We start from the raw sequence: 17,401 nt of genomic DNA, 5'->3' as shown, positions 1-17,401 counted from the left end.
TCTGGATTGGTTGTTTAATTCAGAGTATTTAGCTATATGTTAATTTAACACTAAATACTATGACACAATTTGTACAAAACTCTTTCTCCTCCTTTCAGTTGGAAATGTCAACCAACAGAACAATTTGGGCTGTTAGAACATTCCATGTAATTCACCCACATTATTCTTAACAATGCTCGACAAATGCTACAAGCATTCTCCACAATGACTTTACATGAATGAGTAAAATCCTACATATGTAACAGCTTCAGCTTGTCTCCCCTGCATACTTGGTATAACATTCACATTTAAACTTATCAGACATTTAATTTAGAAAAATAGAAAAATAGAATGTATTTAATGCCTGTACCTAAGTTAAGCTGAACAAAACATATTCTACTATCAGAAACTCACAAATAAGTGTGTTGACAAATACTCCCTGTTATGAAACAGACTGTATAGGTGAAGCTAGGAATCACCCCTCCTCTGTGTGTGTTTGTCTGTGTGTAGCCTCGGAAACACACAGGGACATAGATTGGTGAAGCAATAGGAAGCGGCGCTGGAATCCAACCGCCTGGGTTTGGGTCCGCCCTTCAAGACCATCGATAGGGCTCGCTCTTTCAGGCTAGTCTGTGTGTGTCCACAGCTAATCTCGCAAACCACTTCACACTGTTCTCCATGCTGGCAGCAGGCCAAGGAACTCAATCCACACATATTTTGAAAATGTATTTTTTTGTGTGAATATTGTTCAGATTTTGTCATCATCATGAGGGGGATGTAGGTCCTCTGACATTGTGTACACAAATCCATAACCTTCTCCTTGGTTTTAGCGTTCAAGCAGAGGTAGCTCAGTAACAGCTCTGTCACCTCCTGCAGGTCGGCCTTCTGGTTGATGTTGGTCATCAGGCCTACCACCACAGTGTTGTAGGATAACTTGACGATGGTAGACTCCCATGGCAACGAGGATGATGATGATGATGATGACAGCGAGAACCACCACAGTGATGATGATGTTGGGGATGGTCAGGTTGTCTTTGGGTTCAACTGCAGCAATAAAATGCAAAAAACAGAGATGAAATAGTGAGGAATTATCTTAAAACAGGACATCCATCCATTTATATACAGTATCTGACTATGTATCAGTGTATGTCAGTCAGTCTGTCTGTCTGTAAACAGATTATTATTATGGATGGGTACAGAGAAACTCAAGAACTCAAGAGCTTTTTCAGAGAAGAACTATGGCTATTTGGTATCTGAACTTCTTAAAGTAAATTGTATTTGTATTATTGAAGCAGCAACACTAGACAATTGTCCTCTCCACATATAAATAATAATAAAGTAATTTAATTTAATTTACTTTATTATTATATATGTGAACCCCACCCCCCCCCCCCCCCCCCCCCCCATTATTATGGTGAGGAGTATTGAAGTATGGATAAGCAGCATCGGTAACGATACCCATCCCCAGTTATTATGGACCAGATCACTGTGTTCAGTTTTTTTTCTGATACTGGACATTACAATTACATAAATGTATTTAGTTTTAATATGATCATTGGAGCCAGCCAACCGTTGTCTTGTTTTACCCACAATTCAGAGTGCATAATATGATCATCTAAGTCAGTCTCAGGTTAATAATGAATTCCTAGTGAATCAATTTGATCTAACATCTTTGGCAGCACATCCATTCCTCCTTTAGTCCTATAATAACAGTCTTACCCCAGTTGGTCTTGATCAGCTCTCGGTGCAGTGTGTAATTGAAGACCTCTTTGACCCCATAGAGCTCAAACACACACTCGTACTGCTTCCAGTCTTCATGTTTGACTGAGGTCAGGTTCAGGTCAACGCTCATCTGGAAGGTTCCATCATGGTTGGGGAGGATCTCTCCATGGTCCATGTTCTCCTGGAGCTCCTCTCCATCTTTAGCCCAGAACATTATGACTCTGTCTGGGTAGAAACCTGTAGCGTGACACCTCACTGGAGAGGATGGAGTCTTCTGGAGGAAAGATACAGAGGGAAGCTCTGAGAGAGAGAGAGAGAGAGAGAGAGAGAGAGAGAGAGAGAGAGAGAGAGAGAGAGAGAGAGAGAGAGAGGTTTGCATTTGAATGTGGATTTGTTGACTTTGATTTAGGAACTGTTGTATTTCATGACAATAAGAAAATTAAATGAAAGAGAGATGGAGGAGAAAAAGTATAAATAGAGAGAATGAGAGGGTGGGGATAAGACACAGAGAGGCAGGAAAGAACAGAGAGAAAAACAGAGAGAAGGATAGATACAAAGACAGGGATAGAAGAGGAGAGAAACAGGAGAGAGACCAAAAGAGAGACATGAAGAAACAGAAAATGGAGGTGTGGGAGTCAGAGAGACAAAGAGACAGACGACTTGTCCCTTTCATGTTCATCTCTTCATTTTAACTCATTTAGACAAGGAAATAATCTGTGTCATTTTTATACTTCTTTGGCTATTCAAAAATAGTAAATCTACAAGCTCATAGCATGGCACCGAGTGCCGCACTATGAGCTTGTAGATCCGCTATTTTTGAAAGATTGTGAAGATTTGTGCAAATCTTATGAATATGAATATATATGTATTTTTAAAGCAAACATTTGTAACTCAAATCTTTGCTTATGGGAATTCTACAAATGTCTTCTAAATCCTAACAGTTTTCTGAAAAACGCATTTTCCCTTGGTCAAGATTTTTCAATAGCAGATCTACAAGCTCATAGCGCTGCACTCGGTGCCGCGCTATGAGCTGTCTGCTATTTTTAGTATAAAATATGGATAAAGTGGTTACACAGATGCGTTCCCGGTTTGAATGGGTTAAGTACAACTCCATCACATCATATTGTTGTACCTGTTCTCTGTAGAGTCTTCTTCCCATAGTTCACAAACTTCTTCAGCTCTTCAATGTACTCACTGGTGTAGTAGTGCTTCAGGTATGCTGTCTGAGCTTTGTTTTGATCCAATTTCTGTTTAGAGATGAAACCCTGTGGTTTAGGAGTGATCCATGTCTCTGTCTTCAGATCCAATGAGATGAAGTCCTCTCCATCATAACCCCACTGTTCATAACCATCAATGTCTCCAGTCTCATCATCCCACTCACAACCAGTCATCCTCTGGATGATGTGGACACCTGACAGACAGACAGACAGACAGACAGACAGACAGACAGTGGTTGATATTCTGTTTTTACCACAGAGAACAGATCATCCATATAAAACCACTGACATTAATGTGTGTATGGAAGCTACGTGCGCACTAACACACACACACACACACACACACACACACACACACACACACACACACACACACACACACACACACACACACACACACACACACACACACACACACACTCACACACACACACACACACACACACACACACACACACACACACACACACACACACACATGCACACACGCATGCACACCAGAGCATTTGTTGCACAAACGCAAGCACACAAACACACACACACACACACACACACACACACACACACACACACGCGCGCGTGCGTGTGTGCGCGCAAGCAGTCAGTATAGTATGTGTTAGCTCATGTGGAGTCTAATACTCTGCTATGTCACTGATTTAAGTGTGTGTGTGTGTGTGTGTGTGTGTGTGTGTGTGTGTGTGTGTGTGTGTGTGTGTGTGTGTGTGTGTGTGTGTGTTATTGTGTTAATCACATCTTACTGATTGTTTTTTCAACAATGTGAATTAAATCATTTCAGCAGTATGAAGTGAAACATATTAACATACCTCCAGTTTGGTTAAAGCGCTGCTTTACAATGTCCATGTTGTTCTTGGCAATCTGCTGGTTACTCACAGCTATTCTAGTACTCCTCTCCCAGTACTGTGGGTCATCTGTTGTGATCTGGTTCATCCAGTCCTGTTTGGGAACTGCTCTCTGTGTGTTGCTGTCATAATACTCGATCTGAACATCATCAACCATCACAACAAACACAAACTCTGGGAAGTTTGGGACTTCAGAGGATGAAGTGGAGAAGACTTTCAGGGAGTGAGTCACTGTGAAACAAAATGGAAATTTAATAATTTAACGACTTAAGCCGCTTGTAGCCTACTTTGTTGTATGATGAATACAAAATAGCTGATCTACAAGCTCACATGTCCCATGTCACATGTAGATCAGCTATTTTTGTTTTTTCTCTGTCTGTCTGTCTGTCTGTCTGTCTGTCTGTCTGTCTGTCTGTCTGACTTCAGCTTTTTCAATACACACTAATGGTAGAATGATCAGTTTAGTAAAGCCAGATGGAATGTAACATGTTCACACAAATAATAACTAAGGACAGAGCACCCTCTAGTGGCTACTATCGGTACAGTCATTTTTACAACGGAACGGTTTCGGACTTGAAACATTATTATTATCTACTGAAATTAAATTTGTGATAAATAAGAGTGTTTTAATTTAAAACTAAATCAAGAATCAAATCAAGTAGGCCTATTAATAAAGTAGAACAATGGTCTGCATTCAAAATACTTGGTTATAAAAGTTTAAACGTAGGCTATGTATTAACCAGCAAAGTTGTACAAAGCCAGGTCATTTCTCAGTGCTGTTAACCTACGCAGTAAGAAGTAAATCACAATGCAATGAAAACCACAAGAATTTAAATGAAAGAATAGAAGCAAGACTTTATACCTGGAGAGACGACATGACAAAACATCCACAGTAAAATAAACTCTTTCATCTTGACGTCGGTCGGTGTGAAGAATATAAAAGGCTGTTTCCTCAACACTGTAGTTGATAATAAGTCTCTAACATGAAGAAGATGACGTTGGCGTCCAATTCTAGCCAATAGAAATGTAACAAAGGCTGTACATCATGTGTTGCTAGGAGGATTTCACCAACTGAGGTTAAAAGTGAAAGTAAACACAATGACAGAGTTATTATTTGTCAGTAATTACTTATTGAACAGGAAATGTCATTATTGCATAGAGATTAATGTATTAATCCATCAACATTTATTATAATTTACCTACAGATATCAACCTTTCATTTCACACACAAAAACACACACACACACACACACACACACACACACACACACACACACACACACACACACACACACACACACACACACACACACACACACACACACACACATACAGTGGTGTGCTGTTTTACATTTTTGCCTAATAAAATATTCAATCAATCAATCAAAAATACTTTGTTACAAAAGACCGGAATTACAAATTAACTTGAGAAAAAGTACAAAAGTATTGGTATCAAAAATGTAGTTAAAGCACCTAAATGTTTTGTAATAATAATACAAATCTACAAAGTAACTAACAAAAAATTCCAAATAATTGTAATGCAGTAAAAGTATAATATTGGCCTCTGAGATGTAGTGGAGTAGAAGTAAAGGTACTGAAAATTGGAAATACTCCAGTAAAGCGAAAAATACCTCAAAATTGTACTAGAGTAAATGTACTTGGTTACTTTACACCACTGTGCACGCACGCACACACAGACGCACGCACGCGCGCACACACACACACACACACACACACACACACACACACACACACACACACACACACACACACACACACACACACACACACACACACACACACACACACACACACACAATGTTGATGATCCTGTGACACAGGATGTAGGTGAATCTCTGTATCTAACCTATTATTGTCTCCGCCAGGCTGAAAGGCATGGCGAGAGTATGTTTTGCCCCCTGTCCGTCCGTCCGTGCGTCCGTGTGTCCGTCATTCTGTCTGTGGACAGCTAATCTCCGGCACCGTTGGCTTGCTTGCAGTGAAACTGTGCATACACACTCCCTGGATGCCACAGCAGAACCTCTGCCCCAAATATTTCACATGGGCCTTTTAGAGTGCCACCAGGAGGCCGATTTGTGCAAAACATATTTTTTGACAGTACTCCTACAGATTTTGTCCAACAATCCCGCAAATCGGTACACATGTATCTCTATAGTCATTTAACGAAACGGGTCTTTCAGATTTTTCATATTCCACCCTGATTGGCTAAAAATGGCTTCCAAAGTTTGCGGGACTGCTTCGTTTTGAACAAAACGCCTCAAATCATGAACACAGCATGCAATTTCCTTGAAATTTTGCACGCATATTTCCAATATGCTGAGGAAGAAATACCACTTGAACATTTTCTAATCAGCCTCATGGTGGCGCTATAACAGGCTGATTCATGTTTTTACCTATAACTGCACCGATCTGTGTAAAACTCTGTAAGCCCACTCCCTAGAGGTCAACAAAAAACCTTTGCCCTGCATTTTTCACATCTGCCTTTCATAGCGCCATCAAGAGGCCGACTTATGTAAAACACATTTTTTCATATTACTCCTTCCGATTTTATCCAAATTTCACGCAAATCGGTACACATGATCTCTATAGTCATGTGATCAAGACGGATCTGTTTGATTTTTCATATTCCATTCTGATTGGCTACGATTCACATCTAAAGTTTGCAGTAGTGGTTTGTTTTGAACAAAATGCCGCAAGTCATGAACGCAGCAGCCGATTGCGGTCAAACTTTGCACGCACATTTACACTATGTTGAGGAGCAAATGCCACCCTTTTAACATTGGCCTGTTATAGTGCCACCAGCAGGTCTAATTTAGCAAAACAATTGTTTTGAACAAAATGCCTCAAATCATGAATGCAGTGTCCGATTGCCGTGCAAGGCCTAAGAAGAAATGGCACCCTTTTCACATTGGCCTATTATAGCGCCACCAGGAGGCCACAATAACCTACCTGACCTGGCGGAGACCTGTGCTCCGAGGAGCACTTTTTCTAGTTCTCTCTCTGCTTCTCAGCTCATATAAAGAAACAGTCAATGTAATACAAAGGTCACTGAGGTTAAACTGATTTTGTAGATATATTAACTAATTTTGCTGGGGACCCCCTGGAACCCCCCAAAGGACCCCTGGGGGTCCCTGAATCCCACTTTGAGAACCACTGCTCTGTAGGGCGTGTACAGCAGTAGCTGACCAATCACTACAAGGCTAAAGTATCATTGTGAGCAACCTTGCTCTGTCAGGAAGTCAACATGTCAAACTTGGATGAAAACTGGCTGCCAAGTGTGGTTGAAGTTTCAAGTATCAATGCATTTTATTGCCCTATCAGCGAGGTTGATTAGCAGCCATAACAGCGTGGCTGGTATTGTTTTTCACCTTGTGAGTGTGTGTGTGGTGTTATATGACACATATTGTCAATGTGATAACGTCCCAACCGTGCAAGATGCAGTCACTAAACTGTACAGGTGTTTAGTTCATAATGAAGGATGAGAAGATGGCTGTGATCCAAGCACGGGTGCTTGAAGTATAGGATAAACAGATACTGCCTAGATGATACCTCTCATTTTCACTAGCATTGCTACAACATGTTAACAAGCTTCTAGTGGACTTTTTTTCCCCAGAGTAACCAATAATGTTGATTACTAAAGGGTTTTCAACAATTTCACCAATACCTAAAAAAAAGGTATGACTTGGCTATTCATTTGCATTGAAGACATACACCCTCAAAAAAATTCTTGCCCAAAGAAAATGCACAATTTGTTCTAATTTACTGGCCATAATGTGTATGAATATTTAAGTATCATTACACGCCTAATGTAAGAGCACTAGTCTAGTTCACACAAGGTACAAGCATGTTTGAGATGAGGAATGTCTCATTTATGTGGTTTGTGGATATAAAGATCTCTTTAGTGGCTCTCTAAACATTTCCATATACTTTTTTTAAAACAATGTTACCAAGACTTCTGTAATCTATACACATATATTTTATGGCATTTCTATCTATACAATGTTATATGCATATATAATGTATATATGTTTCAAATTAATATTGCCATCCTTCCGTTTTACAAATGTATAACATTGCGTTGTTTGGAAAGTTATTAGTGGCACAATGAATGAAACCGGAGCTGCATTAAGACTTCTTGCTCTGAATAATGGTATCTTCTTTTCCTCAACTGTTATGTAAATAATCTGTCTCTACAACCAGGGATATTAATAATTAATAATAATAAAAAATGAATGAATAATATTGCTTGAATAGCCTGTCACATACAATGGTATTGTGAGCCGAAAACAGATCTCAGATTGTCTATTTTTGGTGCTCAACAAAGTATAAATCAGGCCTTTTAGAGTGAGGGACAGTTAAACAGGGTTGTGGGGTCACTGTGACAGTTGACAGCTGTATCAGGTGTGAAAACAAGAGACCACCACACAACATGGGAGAAAAAGGCTTTATTTCCCCTGTTCCTCTAAAAAACAACAAACTTTTACTAAAGTATGAAAACAGTCCAAGTCCATGTATTGTGAAGGGTTGAGGTGTGAGGGTCTGAGGAGGATGGATGGTGATTGAAGGCTGCTCCATTCCAGCTTGTTGGCTACATGGACAGCGCCACATCTACTCAGCTGCCTTCCATTCATCTCATTAGGCCATCTTCTCAAGAGCTGAGCAGAGCTACCCTCAGTGTGTGTGTGTGTGGCAGCTGGAGAGAGAAGAGCTGTTTGTGGGGAGACAGCCTTGAGCTAAAACTTTGTTCAGTCCGGTAAGCTGAACAGCGGCCCAGCAGCCTAGTTAGTTTAAATGTGGTTAGGATAGTAGCTCCAGAGTTTGTGAACCACACTAAACTACTCCTTCCACCAAACCTTCCTGTTGCCTTCTTGTTACAGTATTTGTCAATCATTTTGTCTCTTGGAAAACCGCAATGAACAAAATCTGGATTGGTTGATTCATTCAGAGTATTTAGCTGTATGTTAATTTAACACTAAATACTATGACACAATTTGTACAAAACTCTTTATCCTCCTTAATGTTGGAAATGTCAACCAATAGACATTGAGATGAGGAATGTTTCATTCATGTCAACCAATAAACTTTGGGCTGTTAGAACATTCCATGTAATTCACCCACATTATTCTTAACAATGGTAGACAAATGCTACAAGCATTCTCCACAATGAATGAGTAAAATCCTACATATTTAACAGCTCCAGATTATCTCCCCTGCATACTTGGTATAACATTCACATTTAAACTTATCAGACATTTGATTAAAAAAAGAAAAATAGAATGTCTTTAATGCCTGTACCTAAGTTAAGCTGAACAAAACATATTCTACTACCAGAAACTCACAAATAAGTGTGTTGACAAATACTCCCTGTAATGAAACAGACTGTATAGGTGAAGTTAGGAATCACCCCTCCTCTGTGTGTGTTTGTCTGTGTGTGTCCACAGCTAATCTCGCAAACCATTTCACACTGTTCAACATGCTGGCAGCAGGCCAAGGAACTCAATCCACACATATTTTGTAAATATAGTTTTGTGTGTGAATATTGTTCAGGTTTTGTCATCATCATGAGGGGATGTAGGTCCTCTGACATTGTGTACATAAATCCATAACCTTCTCCTTGGTTTTAGCGTTCAAGCAGAGGTAGCTCAGTAACAGCTCTGTCACCTCCTGCAGGTCGGCCTTCTGGTTGATGTTGGTCATCAGGCCTACCACCACAGTGCTGTAGGAGAACTTGACGCTGGTAGACTCCCATGGCAACGAGGATGATCATGATGACAGCGAGAGCCACCACAGCGATGACGATGAGGATGGTCAGGTTGTCTTTGGGTTCAACTGCAGCAATAAATCCAAAAACCAGAGATGAAAGAGTGAGGAATTATCTTATAACAGGACATCCATCCATCCAACCATTCATTTATATTCTATATCTGACTGTATGTACATATCTGTGTATATCTGAGTCAGTCAGACTGTCTTTCTGTCTGTCTATTATTATTATGGATGGGTACACAGAAACGGTGCTAATTTGGTACAGCTGTTTTCAACAGCTGTATTTGGTATCTGAAATTCCTGAAGTACATTTTATTTGTGATAATGAAGCTGCAACACTACCGGACAATTGTCCTCTCCTCATCTAAACAATAATAAAATATTTGTATTTGATGTGAATAAAAAACATTATTATAGTGAGGAGAATGGATAAGTACCGGTATGGATAAGCAGCATCAGTAACGATACCCATCCCTAGTTATTATGGACCAGATCACTGTGTTCAGTACAGAGAACTCACTCTAATGTAGTCTATATTCAGTTCAGTTCATTTTTATTTTCTGATACTGGATATATATTACATAGTACATAAATTGATTTAGTTTTAATAGTATGATCATGTGATCCAGCCAGTCATTGTCCTGGCTAGTGAATTCCTTTGATCTAACATCTTTGGCAGCACATCCATTCCTCCTTTAGTCCTATAATAACAGTCTTACCCCAGTTGGTCTTGATCAGCTCTCGGTCCAGTGTGTACTTGAACACCTCTTTGACCCCATAGAGCTCAAACACACACTCGTACTGCTTCCAGTCTTCATGTTTGACTGAGGTCAGGTTCAGGTCAACGCTCATCTGGAAGGTTCCATCATGGTTGGGGAGGAGCTCTCCATGGTCCATGTTCTCCTGGAGTTCCTCTCCATCTTTAGCCCAGAACATTATGACTCTGTCTGGGTAGAAACCTGTAGCGTGACACCTCACTGGAGAGGATGGAGTCTTCTGGAGGAAAGATACAGAGGGAAGCTCTGAGAGAGAGAGAGAGAGAGAGAGAGAGAGAGAGAGAGAGAGAGAGAGAGAGAGAGAGGTTTGCATTTGAATGTGGATTTGTTGACTTTGATTTAGGAACTGTTGTATTTCATGACAATAAGAAAACATTTGAACAAATGAAATGAAAGAGAGATGGAGGAGAAAAAGTATACATAGAAAGAGAATGAGAGGGTGGGGGTAAGAGACAGAGAGGCAGGAAAGAACAGAGAGAAAAAGAGAGAGGAGGATAGATACAAAGACAGGGATAGAAGAGGAGAGAGACAGGAGAGAGACCAAAAGAGAGACATGAAGAAACAGAAAATGGTGGGGTGGGAGTCAGAGAGACAAAGAGACAGACGACTTGTCCCTTTCATGTTCATCTCTTCATTTTAACTCATTTAGACCGGGAAATAATCGGTGTCATTTTTAGACTTCTTTGGCTATGCAAAAATAGTAGATCTACAAGCTCATAACACGGCACCGAGTGACGCACTATTTTTTTTAAATCGTAAAGATTTGTACAAGTCTTTGAATATATATGTATTTTTAAAGCAAACATTTGTAACTCAAATCTTTGCTTCTGGGGATTCTACAAATGTCTTCTAAATCCTAACAGTTTTCTGAAAAACGCATTTTCCTGTGGTCAAGATTTTTCAAAAATAGCAGATCTACAAGCTCATAGCGCGGCACTCGGTGCCGCGCTATGAGATTGTATATCTGCTATTTTTGAATATCCAAAGTATAAAATATGGATAAAGTGGTTACACAGATGCGTTCCCAGTTTGAATGGGTTAAGTACAACTCCATCACATCATGTTGTTGTACCTGTTCTCTGTAGAGTCTTCTTCCCATAGTTCAAAAACGTTGTCAGCCATTCAATGCACTCACTGGTGATGTAGTGCTTCAGGTATGCTGTGTGAGCTTTGTTTTGATCCAATTTCTGTTTAATGATGAAACCCTGTGGTTTAGGAGTGATCCATGTCTCTGTCTTCAGGTCAAATGAGATGAAGTCCTCTCCATCATAACCATACTGACTATAACCTTCAATGTCTCCAGTCTCATCATCCCACTCACAACCAGACATCAGCTGGATGATGTGGACACCTGAGAGACAGGCAGACAGACAGACAGACAGACAGACAGACAGACAGACAGACAGACAGACAGACAGATATTACATACAGATATTACAGTGTCAGTGGTTGATATTCTGTGTGTGTGTGTGTGTGTGTGTGTGTGTGTGTGCGTGCGTGCGTGCGTGCGTGCGTGCGTGCGTGCGTGCGTGCGTGCGTGTGGCGCCGACGTATGGCTGCAGCTGTGTATGCTTTAGTGTTTGTAATTTTTGAACAATTAAGAATTTCACCCACCTTACTTATAATGTGATGTGACAATAAAGTTTGATTCTGATTCTGATTCTGTGTGTGTGTGTGTGTGTGTGTGTGTGTGTCTATGAAGTTAGTCACATCTTACTGATTGTTTTTCCAACAATGTGAATTAAATCATTTCAACAGTATGAAGTGAAACTTCAACAATGTACCTCCAGTTTGGTTAAAGCGCTGCTTTACAATGTCGAAGTTTTTCTTGTTTGTTTTTGGTATTTTTTTATTGTTTTTTTTATTGGAGAGGGACAGGGAAAGTAGTCTGACAGGAAGAATGGGGAGAGAGATGGGGGGAAGACATGCAGGAAAGGCCGACGGGAACGGGACGCGAACCCGCGGCACACTGCTATTAAGGATTTGCAACCAGGGTGCCTAGACCGCGACGCCACGGTCTAGGCCGAAGTTTTTCTTGTTGAGATGCTGGGCAGCCACAGATATCCCAGTGCTGCTCTCCCAGTACTGTGGGTCTTCTGTTGTGATCTGGTTCATCCAGTCCTGTTTGGGAACGTGTCTCTGTGTGTTGCTGTCATAATACTCTGTCTGAACATCATTAACCATCACAACTCTCAAAAAATCTGGGAAGTTTGGGACTTCAGAGGATGCAGTGTATAAGTTTTTCAGGGAGTGAGTCACTGTGAAACAAAATGGAAATTGAACAGTTTAACCACTTACAGTAAGCCGCTTGTACTTTGTTGTATGATGAATAACGGAAATAGCTGATCTACAAGCTCACATATCCCATGTTACATGTAGATCAGCTATTTTAGTTGTCTTTTTTCTTTAAAAAAAAATGTTTTTCCAATACATGCCATGATGCCCAAAATAGGGATGACAGGGTAAAGTGGTTAACATTATTGAATTACGATATTTTTATTTATTTAATCACAACAATGCGTCAAAAGGTTTAATGCATTTTCATAGAAGAGAGAGCATCAAACAGATTAGTTATGTTTTACTTTCTGTCTGTATGAACCAGTGGTGGACTAACCTGGTAAACCCTCATTTCCATTTGATTTCAGTAGTGAAATCAAATGGAAATGAGATTTCCGGAGGGAGGGTTTACCAGGCTAGTGGTGGACAGTAATGTAGCCTAGCCTACATTTACTTGAATACTGTACTTAAAGATTATTTTTTTGCAAGCTGATAATTTTCACTACATTTAAAATAGAAATATTGTTATTTTTGACGGCTCTACATTTCATGGGACCCAAACGTACACAAATATATTATGAATTAACTACTTCAGCCTGCTTGTAGATCAGCTATTTTCACAATTTTTGGACATTTCTGATTTGTATTTTTAGTTATGTTCTAAAATTCAATACAGCAATGCATTGATAATAAAAAATAAAATGTACTTTGTAATTTGTACTTGAGTATTTACTTGAGTATTTACCACTGGTATGAACCCATCTGTCTGTCTGTCAGTGTTACACTGTCTGTCTGTCTGTCTGTCTGTCTGTCTGTCTGTCTCTCTGTCTGTCTGTCTGTCTGTCTGACTTCAGGTTTTCAATACACACTAATGGTAGAATGTTCAGTTTAGTAAAGTGGAGCCAGATGGAATTTAACATGTTCACGCACATAATAACTTAGTGCCCTCCAGTGGCTACTGTCGGTACAGTCATTTTTTACAACGGGAGGGCTTTGGACTTGAAACATTATATTTTCTACTGAGATTAAATCTGTGAAAAATAAGAGCGTTTTAATTTAAAACTAAATAAGGAATCAAATCAAGTAGCCTATTAATAAAATAGAACAACAGTCTGCGTTCAAGTTACTTGGTTATAAAAGTTTAAACGTAGGCTATGTATTAACCAGCATTAAGTTGTACAAAGCCAGGTCATTTCTCAGTGCTGTTAACCTACGCAGTAACAGAAGTAAATCACAATGCAATGAAAACCATTTAAGAAGAATTTAAATGAAAGAATAGAAGCAAGACTTTATACCTGGAGAGACGACATGACAAAACATCCACAGTAAAATAAACTCTTTCATCTTGACGTTGGTGTGAAGAATATAAATAAGTCTGTTTCCTCAACACTGTAGTTGATAATAAGTCTCATTAACATGAAGAAGATGACGTCAGCGTCCAATTCTAGCCAATAGAAATATAACAAATGCTGTTACATCATGTGTTGCTATGAGGATTTCACCAACTGAGGTTTAAGTGAAAGTAAACACAATGACAGAGACAGTAATTACTTATATATAACAGTAAATGTTATTTTTGCAGAGAGATTAATGTATTATTCTATCAGCATGTATTATTATTAATTAATTTACCTACACAGATATCAACCTTTAATTTTCACTGTCATTAAAATACTGCATATTTACTGTGATTGCACACACGCACACAGGCACGCACGCTGCAGTCGCACGCACGCACCCACCCACACACACATGCGCACACACACACACACACACACACACAAACACACACACACACACACACGCACGCACGCACGCACGCACGCACGCACGCACGCACGCACGCACGCACACACACACACACACACACACACACACACACACACACACACACACACACACACACACACTACTTTAACTCAAGTACATTTTGAATTCCGGACTTTTACTTGTAACGGAGTACTTTTTCCACCACTGCCTATTATTCTCTCTCTGCTTCTTGTCTTGTAAAGAAAGCTCTAGGACAGTGGTTCTCAAAGATTTATTGTTAAAATGTTTCAAAAATATTCCAAGTCGTTCACATTTTGTCTGGAGTGTTTTGAAAATAGCAGATCAACAAGCTCACACTGTGTCGAAATCGTGCTGCGTTGTGAGCTTGTAGATCTGCTATTTTCAAACAGCCGATGTATATAGGTTTGAATGGGTTAAGCTGATTTTGATGATATATTAACTAATTTAGCTGGGAACCCCTCAAGGACCCCTGGGGGTCCCTGGACCCCACTTTGAGAACCACTGCCCTATACCGGGTACCGGCAGTGGTTCTCAACCTGTGGGTCGGGACCCCCAGGAGGGTCCCCACATTATTTTTTTGGGGGGCTCCCCAAGATGACAGTAAAGTGATAATTTAAGGACTTTTGTTTTAATACCTAAAAAAAAAAGGAAAAGACTGCATCAAAAGTAATCAACAAACTACTATAAAAACTGGCCAAACATTGGCGAAATTGTCAAATAAGAAAGAGGCAAACATTGTGAAAATAGCCGACCTACTAGATCACAACGTGAGCTTGTAGATCTGCTATTTTTCACAATATGTATTTGGACGTCGAACTAAATGAGGGTGGGGGGTCCCAAGTTCAAATATGATTATTTTGGGGGGTCGCGGACTGAAAAGGTTGAGAACCACTGCTCTAGGGTACGTACAGCAGTAGCTGACCAACCAGTACAAGGTTAAAGTGTAATTTTGAGCAACCTTGCTTTGTCAGGAAGTCAACATGTCAAACTTGGATGAAAACTGTCTGCCAAGTGTGGTTGAAGTTTCAAGTATCAATGCACTTTATTGCCCTATCAGCGAGGTTGATTAGCAGCCATAACAGCGTGGCTGGTATTGTTTTCACCTTGTGAATGTGTGTGTGGTGTTATATGACACATATTGTCAACATGATAACGTCCCAACCATGAAAGATGCAGTCACTAAACTGTACAGGTGTTTAGTTCATAATGAAGGATGAGAAGATGGCTGTGATCCAAGCACATGGGTGCTGGAAGTATAGGTTAAACAGATACTGCCTAGATAATACCTTTCATTTTCATTAGCATTGCTACAACATGTTAACAAGCTTCTAGTGGACTTTCTTTCAGAGTAACCATAATTTTGATTACTAAAGGGGTTTCAACAATTTCACCAATACCTCTTTCTATGATTTTGCTATTCATTTGCATTGGAGACATACACCCTCAAAAAATGTCTTGCCCAAAGAAAATGCACAATTTGTTCTAATTTACTGGCCATAATGTGTATGAATATTTAAGTATCAGTACACACCAAATGTAAGAGCACTACTAGTCTAATTCACACAAGGTACAAGCATGTTTGAGATGAGGAATGTCTCATTTATGTGATTTGTGGATATAAAGATCTCTTTAACATGCAGCTCATTGCACCATGGCTGTCTATCAGTGTCTCTCTGAACATTTCCATATACTTTTTTTAAAACAATGTTACCAAGACAGATTTCTGTAATCTGTACACATATATTTTAAGGTGTTTCTATCTACATGTATACAATATGTTACAGTGTATGCATATATTATGTACATATGTTTCAAATTAATATTGCCATCCTGCCGTTATACTGTATGAATGAATAATGAATGAATAATTTATTTTAAATAATGTTTCCAGTGCCAACATGCTGACACAAAAAATAAATAAAATAAAATAATAATACATAATAATAAACAAAATCAATAATTACCACAATGTATACATTTCAAACTAGAGAGTGGAGGGCGAGAGAGAGAGAGAGAGAGAGAGAGAGAGACATTGAGAGAAAGAAACACTGAGAGAGAGAGGAAAGAACACCAAGAGAATGAACAGAAGACAGACTTGAATGTTTAGCTTGGACAATACTGTGAACTCAAATATTGTAATTTCAATACAAAGAACTCAAGGATTAGGGGTGAGAACACGTTGGTATGATCCATCTGAGTGTAACTATGCATAAGTTGCATGTTTTCTTCGGTTCCAGGCTTTATGGATACAATTTTAAATTGCGAATGTGTGGTTATCAAATAAATATTTAACTAAATTATTATCCAGGGACAGACCTACATGTACTTTGTCAAATAGATGTTTTCTTAAATCATGATAAAATGGGCAGTACAATAGAAAGTGGGTTTCATCCTCCACTTCACCAAGGTCACAATAGCCACATAGTCTTTGTTCTACTTCTGTTCCAACGTACCGTCCCGTTTCAATATGTAGTGGCAATATTCCCGAGCGAAACTGTGCACACAGTGATCGCTGACTCTTAGATAGATCATACGCAACATATTTTTCAAATTCATACACAGTTTTAAACTGACAATATGTACGTAATTTAGGTTTGTCATTGATTTCTTCCAACCATTTAGCTCTATATTTCATCATGGCCAGTTCCTTGAACATCCCCACATTCACCCTCTGCCTGTGGATGTAGAGATGTTCAAGTCCATGCTCCTGGAGAAGATCGGACACTTCCAGTGCCCAATAACCTCCTATTAAAACATCCCACCTGAAAATTCTACTTGCCACTCTGTCATCTGGCAGGTCAAGCATTCTGTTCCACAGGTTTATCACATTAATCTTCCACCTCACTTCACACGGTATCCATCCCATATCACCATTAACAGCAGTTATAGGGGCAAATTTGTGGACTCCCAGAAAATATCTAATGGCCCTATTATGCACACTTACACTTTTGTTAAAGTACCTGAAACCCCAGACTCCAGAGGAGTAATCCAA

General features: G+C 39.5%; 1 protein-coding gene across 1 annotated transcript in view; it reads right to left on the bottom strand.

The window, feature by feature from the left end:
* LOC311061783 (uncharacterized protein) overlaps positions 1–17,401 on the bottom strand; it is a 24,437-nt gene continuing 7,036 nt past the window's right edge. Inside the window, exons 6-16 of the mRNA XM_084080480.1 lie at positions 12,346–12,507; positions 12,126–12,177; positions 11,414–11,692; positions 10,285–10,587; positions 9,425–9,628; positions 4,641–4,754; positions 3,743–4,009; positions 2,834–3,112; positions 1,699–2,001; positions 624–1,023; positions 1–414 (exon numbers count right to left, since the gene is read on the bottom strand). Of these exons, the coding sequence (XP_083936606.1) occupies positions 806–1,023; positions 1,699–2,001; positions 2,834–3,112; positions 3,743–4,009; positions 4,641–4,754; positions 9,425–9,628; positions 10,285–10,587; positions 11,414–11,692; positions 12,126–12,177; positions 12,346–12,507 (2,181 nt within the window). The 3' untranslated portion in view covers positions 1–414; positions 624–805. The remainder of the gene's footprint in view (positions 415–623; positions 1,024–1,698; positions 2,002–2,833; positions 3,113–3,742; positions 4,010–4,640; positions 4,755–9,424; positions 9,629–10,284; positions 10,588–11,413; positions 11,693–12,125; positions 12,178–12,345; positions 12,508–17,401) is intronic.

This window comes from Gymnoscopelus microlampas (genome assembly GCF_963454915.1).
Source record: "Gymnoscopelus microlampas genome assembly, chromosome: 15".
NCBI classification, from domain to species: Eukaryota; Metazoa; Chordata; class Actinopteri; order Myctophiformes; family Myctophidae; genus Gymnoscopelus; species Gymnoscopelus microlampas.
The sequence above is the reverse complement of the archived record's forward strand: the minus strand, read 5'-3'. Positions and strand labels throughout refer to the sequence as shown.